Below are 12,914 nucleotides of genomic sequence, written 5' to 3'. Positions count from 1 at the left end.
TGAAAATAATAATAAGAAAAAAGAAAAACGTATCGTTTGTCTTGATGATTGAAGATCTCTCTAGAGTCTTAACACATGTTACGGTAAAGATCCCTCCACCGAGTTTTCTTAATGAATGTAGCTTGAAAATTAAATAATCACAATTAATGATAACAAAGCGTTTTGGGTTTGAAAAGCTGGAAGCAATACAGGTTAGATCTTCAATATATGTTTTATATACGATATACCCCAGATTTCAACATTTGGGAGGGTGAAGTGCCATTCTTGTGAGCACCACACAGCATGTAATCTACTTAGCATCAAAATTCTTTTGCAACCATTTAGCCTGTGTTTCCAACCCAGCATCCCTCAAGGCATTCATAGCTGAATGATATAGCCTTCCATCTAACTGAGTTCCTTCAGCTTTCATGTCCTGCAGAAGCTTCACCAACTCATCAATCCGACTTGTTTTAGAGAAAACACCAACCATGATGCCAGCCATAGCCTTATCAATCAAACCCCCGTTCAGTCTAAACTCCTGGTAGCATTTAAGGCACATCTCATATTCCCTTGCTCGACTGTAAGCGCTGATGATAGTAGTGTAGCTAACTTTATCTGGTGCCGTCTTTCTCCGCTTCATTTCCTTCCAAAGCTTCTCCACCTGTCTCAAGTTCTTCACTCTCCCATGCATGTCCATCAAAGAATTATAAATCCATACATTGGGCTGACACCCTTTGTGTTTCATTTTAGCCACAAGCTTCATTGCATCTCTTATCCTCCCTGTTTTCCCATACATTGCTATCATGCTCGAATATGCCACAACACATTTATCAAACCCCTTCTCCTCCATCTCTGAAAATACCGTTTCAGCTTTCGAGTTGAGACCACTACGGCAGTAGGCATTTATGATAGACGCATAAGTTACTTGACCTGGTTTGCAGCCTTGAGAAAGTAGCTCCTCATAAACTACAATAGCGGATTGATACCCTCTCCTTTTGGAGAAGCCATTGACTATTGTACAAAAAATACAATCAGAAACCTTTATGTTGGCATCCTTCATCACCCTCACAATTTCCAAAGTTTTTTCTAGCAACCCTTCATCTATGTACATCAATACAAGTTTCAAAAACACTTCTGGATCCCTTACCATCCTCCTCTCCGCCGCCTCTTTGAATAGTTCTTCGACCACAGTTAAATCCCGAATGCTCGCAAATGAGCGTATCAAGGAAGAGTAAACCGAAGAACTCACAGGAATTCCTTTCTTTGTCATGTCTCTGAAATATTCAAGAGCTTCATAAGCTCGACCTGATTTCCCCAATGACTCACATAGGATACTGTAAACACGAGGTGCAGCTGGTGTCAAATCTAACTTCCTACTTTCAAATTCATCAAAGAATGCTGCAACTTTGTCCATATCACCAAGGTGCTGATAAGCTTCCATTATCTGGCAATAAGATTCCGCATCCTGAAAAATTCCATTGAATTTCATTGTTTCATATACAGCAATTGTGCTTCTAAACATGTGCAACTTATTATAACCTGCCATCGCTGAATTAAATGCAATGAGAGCAACTACCTTATCTGATTTAAACACTTGAAGCAAAGTCCCCACAACCTTGAATTTTCTAGCTCTAATACACGCATTAATTAATCTTGAACAAGTATAACTATCAGGCAAGACATGGTAATGCTTAAAATCCTCTGAAAGAGACATAACTAAATCCCATTTCTTGGATTGGACCAAGTACCTGATTAGAAGCTGTAACATTGGTTTTTCTGGTATGAACCCTGGCCTTCGTTTTGCTTTCTCATAGTAATCATATGCTAGTCGTTCATTTTGAGTATCTTGCAATAACCCACACAAAAAACTATTTAAGTTATCCAAATCCGGAAGAGAGAACTGTTGAGAACCTTGGAATTTAAGTTCCAATTTGGTGCTGGGCACATTGGTTGATGCATCCTCTAGGATAGGAGATGGACAGCCTGAGGAGTAGATGTGGAATAATGGAAGGTTGGAGGTGGGGAAGGAGACAAAGTGAAGGGTTTTGCATGATGAAAAGAGACCAAATTTTCTGGTTTTCGATGTGTAGGAATCAGTTGAAGCCAAGGACCAGTCTGGAGAACTGGAAATGGCCATTTTGGGTGGGGGGATAAGGTTATGGAGCTGTAAACTGTTGGAACACAGGTAAAGTACTTGTGGAGCTACATAAATAGCTTACCTTTTTATGGATTGGATTTTGCCATGTCTGCATGTAGCACATCAGCCAATAAAAAAGTGACAAATGGAATTGAAATCTATCTTTTTGTGAAAATGATAAAGGGTTGCCTTCTGACACGTGTTCTATTTGCAGCAACTAGAATGGCAGTGCCAATTTTGGAGAGAGAGAGAGTTTGCTGAGAGGGACAGAAACAAACAACATATTCTGTGGCCTGAGAAAGGGAAAGAAAAGAACAGTGAAATGAAAAAAAGAAAGTTTAGAGCCAAATGAAGGAAAGAAGTATTTTCTCGCTTATATGACTTTAATGTCAAATTGGCCCATCTTTTCTGCAAAATAGGAAGAAGATTAATTAAAGAGATGTGCATGGATTTGTACTTTTTCATTGGTGGGGGTAATAGCTTGACTAAAAACAATGAATGACAGCATATTACCACAAAAAAAAAAAAAAAGGCAAGGAAAAGAAACATGTCAAGCTTTTGATGGTGGTTGATGGAGACAAGAAGGGTGGGTGAAACTGGAAAGAGTGGACAGTACTACAGTGGTGAGATTATTTCATAATCAATCATCACTGATTACAAAGGGTGGTGCATCTTTCAAAAGGTAAAAGGAGTAATTCAGTCCAGCAAATCTTTTCAATGCAGAAAAAAAAAAAAAAAAAAAAAGAGGGGGAAGGTCAAGACAAAAGGGAATGCTTTCCAGGTACTAATGACAAGAGAGAAGACTAAATTTCTCATTCCATACTTTTCACCATCAGTTCAAATAATTACAATCTATTGAATTTTTGGACCTCATAGGCATGGAATCTTCAATATAGCTATTTTGAGCTGGGGACATATAAAAGGATCAGAAACAAGTAGAGTAATGAAAAGAAATTGGGGAAACTCTATCCAATGGGGAATAAACTAGAGGAAAGGACTGAAGATCACTCTTTTTGGAGCATTGGATTTAATATATAAGCAGTTGAAGCAAACAAATGAAAGCTTCTCATTGCATTGTGACTACAAATGAGACTTACATATCAAACAGCAAAGACAGAATTATTATAAGAGTCTCTAATATGTTCCATCTAATTTAGCTCTACTACCTGCTAACTTCCTATTTACACACAAGAAAACAACAACAAGAAGAACAAAAACACTCTCTATCACTCATATGTCCAGAGTCGCCGTTATGGAGCAAACTACCTCAGTCTTCCTCTCATTGGTGGTTGCCACAGATGTCATGCATGCTTAAATAATTTCATGCTAAGCCAATGGAAATATACAGCAACCACAAGAACTGGAAGTGTCAAGGGCACCAAGTAGCAGTAATACCTGTTAAACAAAGCAAAGCAAAGCAAAAATCAAGGAAAATATATAGGGACTTCAAATTTTAACCTTATTAATAGTAATAATAATAAATCTGCGAATCTTAAATTTCTGCAAAGAAAAATTTTTTGTAACATGTTTCAAGTAGCGGCCAAGCACAAGGTAAATTCGTTTTGCCTTGGTAAACAGGTAATAGAACTACACCACTACCTCCGAAACACTCATATCATAAAAGCAAACTATCCCAAATGATCTTGACGGTGATTTCTTGTCTGGCTGCTTCAAGGAATACTAATTTGATCAATCATCAACACGTTAGAAAGATATCTGTCAAGTTGAAAAATGCATCCACCATGGTCCTTCATACAAGCCATAAAATTCATGTAAAAGGAGAAGTTGAACTCCAAGGAACACTAATCACAGAGTGTTTTCCCTTACGAGCCATTCTCTTTTCCGTCACATCCCCAGTTTTTCATTTCCCCTTTACATAAGGCAGATATGAACAAATATGCATCTGCTTTGCCATATTTTAAAGGCTAGAAGAATATCCAACTATACATTTACCAACAGAAGATAAGAATGTCATGCATCATGCATAGCCAGTATAGCCCAGACATCAAATATTAAAGCGCAGGCAACAGCCAAACATCAGCAAACTGGGAAGCAAACCAAAGTGTATAGTATGAGGTGCAGATAAAAGCATGCCAACATAGCCAAAGTCATTGAAATGGAAAGGATAAACAAAATAAGAAACTATAAGCCAGGGAAAATGACACCAACATAATTGATCTCCATACTTCTCTGTTCAAACATGTATCAGATTATACTACAAGCTAGCAAATTATAAACAGAAAAAATTCCTTTTGATTTGTTACTTTTATTTGCAATATTTTTATTTTTTTTCTTATTTACCTTCCATCAATTTAAAAATAACCTAAGTTGATTAAAATGTACTACTAACGTATTATCAAGCATAATTTTTTACACAAAAATAAAATCCTTTTCAAAATAACTTAGTAATATTTAGTTTCACATTCTGAAGGAAGCTTATTACTTTTTACTTCTAAAAATTTAAAAATTAATAATAACAAAGTGAACTTCAAAAAAAAAAAAAAAACGAAAGAAAAAAAAAATTCTTCCAGTTCATTATTTTCATATTAACCTCTCATTCTCTATTATCCAAACACAACCTTTAACTCCTTGCAACCTTAACATAAATATCCGGAAAATTAAAGAAGATAAAAATGACATATTAATATTACCTGTCGTTTTGGATGGCTGCAAAAATATGATTATTTGACGGCGGAAGAAGCTTCGAGATCATAGCAGTGAAGAGAAATCCAGGCAAGACGACGGATCCGATTCCCACCAACAACCACCCCCAAAACGTCGTCGTTTTTAGCCCACTACTGGTACTATCTCCAGAAACCACCATTGATGTTCGGTTAACGGATTTTGCAGACAAACAAGAAAAAAAAGAAGAAGGAACAACAGGCCTGAAAACGATGACACTTTTTGGCTTTTAAAGTTTTAAAAGAAGAAAATAAGTAAGAATGAACGCAAAGAAAAATCGTAATTTTTTTTTTTAAAAAAAAGATAATATGATTCCATTGAAGACGTTAAATTAGAAGCTTCTATCATTGTAAAAATCCCAAAAAAAGGATTCAGAGAGAGAGAGAAATAGAGCAGAATCGAAGAAGTTACACATCTATCCCTTGAATCCAAGAAGCGAAGAGAAGAGAAACACGGAACCGAACTTTCAAAATCTGAATCAAAATGCTCAAAGGGAAGAAACCGTGAAAGAGATTAAAAAGACAGAGGAAAGGGGAAGGAAAGAAAAGAAAAGAAAACTGAGGGACTTGAAACTAAAATCTGTCGGAAGCAAGAATGTTTTATCAGATCGCACCAATCAACCAAACTTCCTTACCTTCAATCTTCTACTTTCAATCCACAAAGAAATGGAGGCACACTCGACGGTTTTTCTTGGTTTCTGATTTTTTTTTCCTGCTCTTCGTTTCTTTTTTTTTTTTTTTGTTTAATTTTGAGTATTCATTAGATAAGTTATGAAAAAAATATATTTATACATATAAAATAATTATATATATATATATATATGTTATGATATAATTGTACTGACATGATATATTTTATTTTTAATATTTAATTAAATATATCCTTTTTTATTAATATCATAATATATTTTATGATATTTATAATTATGATAGAACATTGATTTCAATAATTGGAGTAGATGATACGATTTTGGAATAGAGACAGAAAATAAACACAAAATCGAAAAAAAAGATTTGCATCCGAAAAGGTAAAATTCTAAAATTACGATTTGTCTATATGTGTAAATTTTTGTAGTTTTGTGCATTTTTTAATATACATTCAAATTTATTCCCAAGTTCTAATCTGTGCTGCCACGTAATAATCGTAAGAATAAAAAAGAAAGAAGAAAAAGCTCAAATATTTTTGCGGGTATAAATTTTCATGCTGCCAAAGCAGTCCAATAACTTGCTGTGCATAAGCTTGTTGGAGTGCCGATGATCCGTACCCAAACCCATTGCGTGTCTTCAACATTTTGAATTTCCGCCAACTGCACCATTTCATAATTTCCATTAGCTTATTACTCTTTATTTATTTCTTTACTAAGGTTTTCCTTAATACTTTTTCCGTCATGAAAGTAAGTTACACGTTGGCAATGAAAACCCACAGATTCTTTTTGTTTTTTTGGGAAACTTGAAGCAAATGATAGAAGCAACTTTACTTGAGTTGGATTGCATTTTTGTCTGAATGAAATGTTTATGGAGTTTGTGATTATGATATACTTTGTGTGACTATGTTTTTGGTTACTTGGGATAATTAATAAGATGTTGAAAATTAGAAACAAGGATGGAATGTGGTTTTGATTGCTTACTCTGCCATCTTTTAGCTCAAAGATAACTGTATCTTCAGAGAATGGAATTGGTCTTGTAGCAGCAACCTGTATGATTTGTACAGATTTTATAAATCAGTTTGGTTTATCACTATTTGCTGTAGACTTGTAGGAATAACTAGTAAGTTGGTGTGTGGATAGCTGGATACAAACCTTGGGGTCACAGTTTCTGTGGGGATCATTTGGATTCTCCATATTGTTACCTAAACTAGCTGTGATATCGTTATCGATACAAACTTCTTGCTGTGCATCATGGGCTCCCGTTTCTGTTTGATCTTTGTCTCCATTACGTGGGAAGCCACAGTTTTTCCATCTCCATGTCAATTGGTCCATGTACCTTAGGTATAAGTTTCCGTCTGAACCAATCAAAAACAGTTGATTGCCTTCGAAACATGGGCCGGGTGGACCAACCAAGGTAACATCTTTGCATGGAGTGCCGTGTTCCACCCAGTTCCAACCATCCCATGCATTCCAGTGATATTCAACTAGTCCACCATCTTCTGAAAGCATGAAAAGTGAGCCTGTTAGTGACAACAATGATGGCCTCATAGCAGTTCCTGGCAACCTGGACAGAACCAAATGCTGAGATTGGTCATGCTCATGCCACAACTCAGTCACTTTGTTATACTGGTAGAGCCGGCCATTTCTTCCAACAACAAACACTATATTTTCCCTGAATATTTCTTGATCTATTATGCATGCAAGTTTGGTTTCTGGAGGGTTTCCGCAATCTTTCCATTTGAACTGCCTCAGGGCAACCTACATGATAGTTAAGGATGTTGGTTAGTGCAACACTTTGGGAACAGTACAAAGAATCAGCATCTCTAGTTTTTGAAGTCTAGATACTGGAACTATGTTTGGAGTGTTAAATTTTACATTTTACACTTTGATAGATAACTAGCATTTCTCAGTTGCCCCTGACAACTGAAAGTAGCATTGTTGTTACCCTGCCCTTTTGCTCTTTTATTTTCTTTTTTTTTCCAGGAGAAAAAAATAAACAAAACAAATCATGATGTAACTAATCTGTTTGCCTTACTCATTTTAACTTACTGTGAACTGCAGCAGCCTTCCGCTTTTGCTCACAAAGAACAGTGCATCTTCTGCTGTGACTTTCATATTTTTACCTGGCATACCATCCCAAGGAGGGCCCCCAATAACTTGCCTTCCCTTCCTCATTGCAGTGCAATTTATCCATGTTAGCTCATTGTTGCTTCTTTCTCTGATAAGCAAGGTTCCATACATGTCAACAAAAAATAAACTTCCATTGTAGTTTCCTAGGGCTCCTCTCATAGGTGTTGAATGATCATGTCTTAACCAGAGCCATACACTTTCAGTATAAAGATATTCGAAGGTTAAACCACCATCTGTTATTACAAAGAATGATATGCCTCCGTACATCACCCTTAATCGGAAGTTTGAGTTGATCCAGTTGTCTGGGAAATTATTTTCTTCTGATGTTTTCACTAATCTACTCCTGGATGTGCGTAGAGATAAGTACTCCTGTTGTGCTTTGTTACCCTTTCTCCTCCTTGTCAGTAATCTTGTAGTTCCTGAATCATTTGGTTCATCTTTTATACCTGCTATGCAATTCATAGGTCCACGTTCTTCTGTACAATACTCTGCATTCCATCCTTCTGTCTCAGGGGCATCCAATATTGACCAAACATACTTAGATGATGATTTCTTTCGCATGTTAAATTGATGCGTCGGTCCTGAATTTTCACCACCTAGGCCAGGTATATGTAACTCTGCAAGTCTACCATCATCCAGTGCAAATATTGTCCTGCCAAGTTGAAATTTTAGTCCAGCAATACCTCTTGCAACTTTTGTGTTTGGTGGATGCATATGATTTAGCCATGCTTCTGAAATTTGGTTCTCTTGAGCTGTACCTGTCTTCACATACAAACGTTACATCAAAAATGTAGTATTGTCGCTAGATTTACTTGAAAATTGTAAATAGCAGGTCATGCAGATGCATCATTATTGTAAGACTACATTAAATTTCATGCATTTATCCTACCTTGCTTGGAGGTCTCATACAATAAAAGCCTTGGATTTCCAGAATTACTGGTACATAAGAAAGGACAACCTCATTTGTTCTCCACGATTGCCTTTTAGAGTTTTTGCAAGTGAATTTAGTTCTAGGAACTTAGAGCCTTCTATTGTAGGTAAAAGGTTTTTTGTGGCTGAGATTTGAGTCATCTTCATTGTTCAATTAAACTCACTGAATTGGAAGTTGCGTTTATTTTTTTGAAATTTCTTTTACTGCTGAACTTAATTCTGATTGCTTTATCATCTGCTCACTCATTTTGACTTGCTAAATTATCTGCTGTCATGGCCCCTTGAGATGTGTTTTTCTTAGTCCTTTTCATGCTTCTTCATCTTTATTTCAATAGGTGATTGCTCTAATATATAGGAAGTGACTAAGACAATACTTGAATTTTGGCATATGTATAGATCGATGTGGAAGCATCTCATATTATTGGTTTCTACATTTTGCAGTTACATTTAGTTGTGGCGTTCTAAATCTTGTTATGTCTTTTCTACTTTTTTTGATGGACTATATCAGTTTGTCTCATGTCCACATATTTTAACTTGTTTCTTGATCATAATCAAAGCAAGAAAAATACTCTGATGTAATTCAGAATGAGGAAAAAGAAAACCGAAGAGAAGAGTTATTGGTTGCTTTACAACACTACTTGACTTACCTGAATGTTTCTGTATTCGATACTCAAAAACCAATCCAGTGGATGTAGTGAGAAACAATGGCAAGAACCTCTCTTTTGGCTCATCTTCCAGTGGGGGAGTAATAGATGTGAGGTGATGGGCTTCTGGACTTCCGTGGCTTATCCATTTCCATTTCCTTTGATGCAGTCGTCTCTCTACCAACATACCCCCCTGTATATTTAAGGAATTTTGTAAGACATGACATCAAGTGTAGGATAATAGGACAAGTACACATTTTTGGGGTGCTCTAATGTGTAATTAGTTTGTAAGTATTGGTGATATGTGAGAGCATAAATTGTTTATGCAGAGTACCTGTGTTAGCAGAAACAAGGACACAGAGTGATCTCCACTAAAGCCATGTATGGTACACCCCTTTAATGGTATCAGAGAACCATCCTCTGCTGTTTCTTCACTGTGTAGATGTTTCTTCCATGATGGCCTCGAGCTCTTATCATATTCATAGAGATCACCTGTAGAGCTGTTGCACCATTTCATGTTTAGCTCACTTTGGTAATTTTAAAATGAAGGGCAGATTATAACTTATACTCTGATGACAGCATACATAAACATCACGACACTCACACATAACTCTTTCCGTCAGATGTTAGGAGCTTGTTTCGGTGACTACTTTATTTTTGTTGTGCATTGATTTCTTATTTGATAATACTTTTCAGCTAGCTAACTCTGAGTTGTGTATTGGTCAAAAAAGAACACCTTATTGTACTTATGGAGAGAGAGAGAGAGCACCTTATTGTATATACTACTTCTGTTCTAACAGTCACCGCATCAGCTATTGCTGCAACATCTGCTCCTGGTGGTCGGCCATGATTCTCCCACCTGTTCTATGTTTACAGCACATATTCCCAATTGAATATTAGAGTCTCCTATTGAAATCAACATCTCATCTATAGAGACTGGCATATGAGTATGAAACTTGAGGCATCAATGGCAGTAACAAATGAAGGGCTCTACTTGCATTTAGATTTTGAAAGAAAAAAGTTCTACCTTAGAGGCTCAACCTCACTCAGTTCCAGCAACAAGCCATTCTTTGTGCAGAAATAAACTCTCCTGCATTGAGTTCAGAAAAATAAAGGAATTATTGGTAGAGACACAACGATCCTCCATTATGTATTATTCCCTGAAGCAAAAAAACCTTGAAATTGAATTAATGTACTTACAGCCCATCATTTGTAACAGTACCAGACTTTATTTGAACTACTGAACTCTGTTCTGCTTCTTTATTTGTACTTTGATTGAATGCAGGTTTGAACTCCACCCAAATTGGCTGTGAGCTGTCACCGAGTTGCATCTGAAAAAAAGAAAGAGGATAAATCAGCCAATAATAGCAGCAAAGGAACCCTTGTGGTCACAATCTAAGTAAGTCCCTTTTGGATGCTGCTGTATGCTATCTCATTGTGGGTATGGATTCAAAATGTTGAAAATGGGGTTTTAGTTTAAATTTTGAAGTAGACTATGATAGCACTTCTGCCTTATTTGGAATGAGAGTCATAACTAGCAAGATTATGCTCAGTTACAACAGTAACCCGAATTAGAATCATTGTTGAAATAAAATTTGTAGGCTAAAAAGGGGATAACAAGCTGAGATCATCAAAGTGGACTATTTTTCTCTAAAATCATTTGATTTGAGGGATTTTAAGAAGTGAGTTTTTCAGGGTTTAGTACATTGGTTCACCTTCAAACGGTTTAGAGTAAACCTTTTGCTCCTTTTCACTCTACTCTCTTCTACTCCCCCTGTGTCTGTCCAATCACCCTGTAAAAGTAAGTGCTTTGCCTAGGTGTTGGCTTTATTTCCTGTTAGGTAGATTGGAGTCTATTCTGATAGCACTGGTGCCTGAGATCCTCCATTCATATTATATGTATTTGCAAAACACTGCTGGATTCATTTCCTACAGGCCTTGGTTTCAGGAGAATTGACATTAGACTACACGGTGTTCTTTTTATGCATGATGATCACAGTGGTTGTATGTGCATGCTTTATTTCTGCTCTATGGTGCAACTCTCATCTAACATGACTCCTTACTCTAATCTTGTGCCTGTATAACTAGCCTTAAAGTACTCATCAGAAAATTGAAGAAACTTTCTAATAAGAGGCACTTATACAAGGGGAAAAATAATTTAAATATTGTTTAGTTGAAATCACTTTGTTCACTTACCATGAGAAGAAATTCATCTCATCCAAATTGCAATCTTTCTCCCACCAGACTTTAGGATAAGTAGGCAACTAATAAAACAAAATTGAAGGGAAGGGGAGAAAAAATTGAGTAGGATGTTTGATTCTAGTGTTGTTTCTATACTTGCATAGAAATATTGTAATATGTTGTGATGAAGTTTGACTATATGATCCTGCATAGTTCATAATGTTTCATCAAATGTAAATTTGAAGCAACTGGTGCTTATTGGTACCTGATATAGATTTCCTTCTTCTGAGATAGCAAGAATTGTCTGGTTAACTATCAAAACAGAGATTGCACGACCTGCTGACATCTGCAAGTCATGTGGTGCTATCACCCACTGAACTCCATTCCAGAACCTCTCATAGATAGACCCACTTTCACCTGTGACCCAAATGGATGTTTCTGACATTTTAGTCAAAGAAATTCTTTTTCTTTGAGGCAAAACTGTCCAACAGTTCTCCTCTATTTCTCCTATATCACCCTCCTTCGTTTTTAAATGCTTCTTTTGTTTAGAAGGATCTTTTTCTTTTTGTAAGTCCTCTTCTTTGGCTTTTGTTGTTTGATCAATCAAGCCCACTTTAGTACAGTTATCATTAACACAAGATACAAGATCAACAGGAGGTTTCACTTCAACCCAGCTGTTAGATTGCTCTCGAAACTCCCAGAACCGATCTGTTTTCTGCTCGAACTGTCGACTTGTTTGTTGAACAAAGTGTGGGCAACATGAGGCAGAAGTAAGAAGGACAAGGTCGCTTATCGACAGACGGACCCAAATGAAAATTATAAAATGGAATATAGACATGGTAGCTGAAGAACCTGAAACAAGGGAAGAGGAAGCCGGATACAACAGAACTCCTTCAAACAAAGATATGCTGATTGTGTCATGGGTAAGTTAGGTTGGTTCTAACAGTTTGTGGTGCCCCATATGGACCATAGTCGAAAAGGCGATTGTGAAGTACTTAAAAAGGACAAACCATCAAATTTGGAAGGACAACTGCTCCTTTCATGGCCTCTCTATCGCCATGAGAGCCAGGAAGGAAGGTGGTGGGGGTCCATGAAAGAGCAGAGAAATAATTACATATACAGATTTCCTAGATTGTAACCACCCGTATTGCTGGGCATCTTTATTTGTCAACTCTCTTGTGGTAAACAACAGCAAAGCCAAGTTTATCTGTAGGTTTTGTTTAACTTCTTTTTTACTCTGCATGTGTTGTTTGCAGCTAGTGATCCTTTTTCTTACCTAATTATAACGACTTTGTGTCAGTCTTGTATTAATTAATTGCTGTGTTTAAAGTTTAACCAGTATGGTAAACATGATGGTGGTGGAACATCCTTGCCTGCTTTTATAAAGCAGATCCATTTCTTGAAACTTCCTGTACTAACTCTATACCAAGGAATAGATTCACTGTACATGTTGCATTCAGGTGAGTCCATCCTGCTCAAATGATCAAATGACTTTACAACTAACAGCCTCTCAGATCAATAATCGTGGGGTCCATTGGCCGGTAAGGGTCATTGGTTACTTGATTCCAAGCATATAATCGTGAAT

General features: G+C 36.7%; 2 protein-coding genes across 3 annotated transcripts; both read right to left on the bottom strand.

Annotated features, from left to right (window-relative positions):
• Positions 1–115: 115 nt before the first annotated feature.
• LOC18589891 (Pentatricopeptide repeat (PPR-like) superfamily protein) lies at positions 116–2,175 on the bottom strand. Its single transcript, XM_088810110.1, has 2 exons — positions 1,556–2,175; positions 116–1,444 (listed from the first exon to the last, which is right to left on the bottom strand). Exons 1-2 carry the CDS (start codon positions 2,114–2,116, stop codon positions 290–292), a joined length of 1,716 nt encoding a protein of 571 aa, XP_088666236.1. The 5' UTR covers positions 2,117–2,175; the 3' UTR covers positions 116–289.
• Positions 2,176–3,101: 926 nt separating this feature from the next.
• Positions 3,102–12,470, bottom strand: LOC18589889 (uncharacterized). Of its 2 annotated transcripts, XR_016028459.1 has the most exons (12): positions 11,595–12,470; positions 10,349–10,479; positions 10,176–10,238; positions 9,918–10,007; positions 9,483–9,648; positions 9,152–9,341; positions 7,494–8,332; positions 6,597–7,202; positions 6,426–6,491; positions 4,768–4,920; positions 3,716–3,781; positions 3,102–3,511 (listed from the first exon to the last, which is right to left on the bottom strand). XR_016028459.1 is itself a non-coding variant. In XM_007015064.3 (10 exons), exons 1-10 carry the CDS (start codon positions 12,165–12,167, stop codon positions 5,997–5,999), a joined length of 2,832 nt encoding a protein of 943 aa, XP_007015126.3. In that variant the 5' UTR covers positions 12,168–12,469; the 3' UTR covers positions 5,811–5,996. The 2 variants fall into 2 exon arrangements, 1 of the variants encoding a protein (XP_007015126.3); XM_007015064.3 differs by lacking the exons at positions 3,102–3,511; positions 3,716–3,781; positions 4,768–4,920 and adding an exon at positions 5,811–6,104 and having other exon boundaries at positions 11,595–12,469.
• Between the last annotated feature and the right edge of the window lie 444 nt (positions 12,471–12,914).

Source organism: Theobroma cacao, chromosome 9 (assembly GCF_053813885.1).
Source record: "Theobroma cacao isolate CCN51 chromosome 9, ASM5381388v1, whole genome shotgun sequence".
Classification (NCBI taxonomy): Eukaryota; Viridiplantae; Streptophyta; class Magnoliopsida; order Malvales; family Malvaceae; genus Theobroma; species Theobroma cacao.
This window is presented reverse-complemented; position numbering and strand designations above follow the sequence as displayed.

Coding starts and splice junctions, on each gene's coding strand:
- LOC18589891 (XM_088810110.1), bottom strand. CDS start 2,116: ATGGCCATTTCCAGTTCTCCAGACTGGTCCTTGGCTTCAACTGATTCC. Junction 1,445..1,555: donor AAGTGTTTAAATCAGATAAG/GTAGTTGCTCTC, acceptor GGAATTTTTCAG/GATGCGGAATCTTATTGCCA.
- LOC18589889 (XM_007015064.3), bottom strand. CDS start 12,167: ATGTCTATATTCCATTTTATAATTTTCATTTGGGTCCGTCTGTCGATA. Junction 10,008..10,175: donor AGTGAGGTTGAGCCTCTAAG/GTAGAACTTTTT, acceptor AACATAGAACAG/GTGGGAGAATCATGGCCGAC. Junction 9,342..9,482: donor CCTTGTTTCTGCTAACACAG/GTACTCTGCATA, acceptor TTAAATATACAG/GGGGGTATGTTGGTAGAGAG.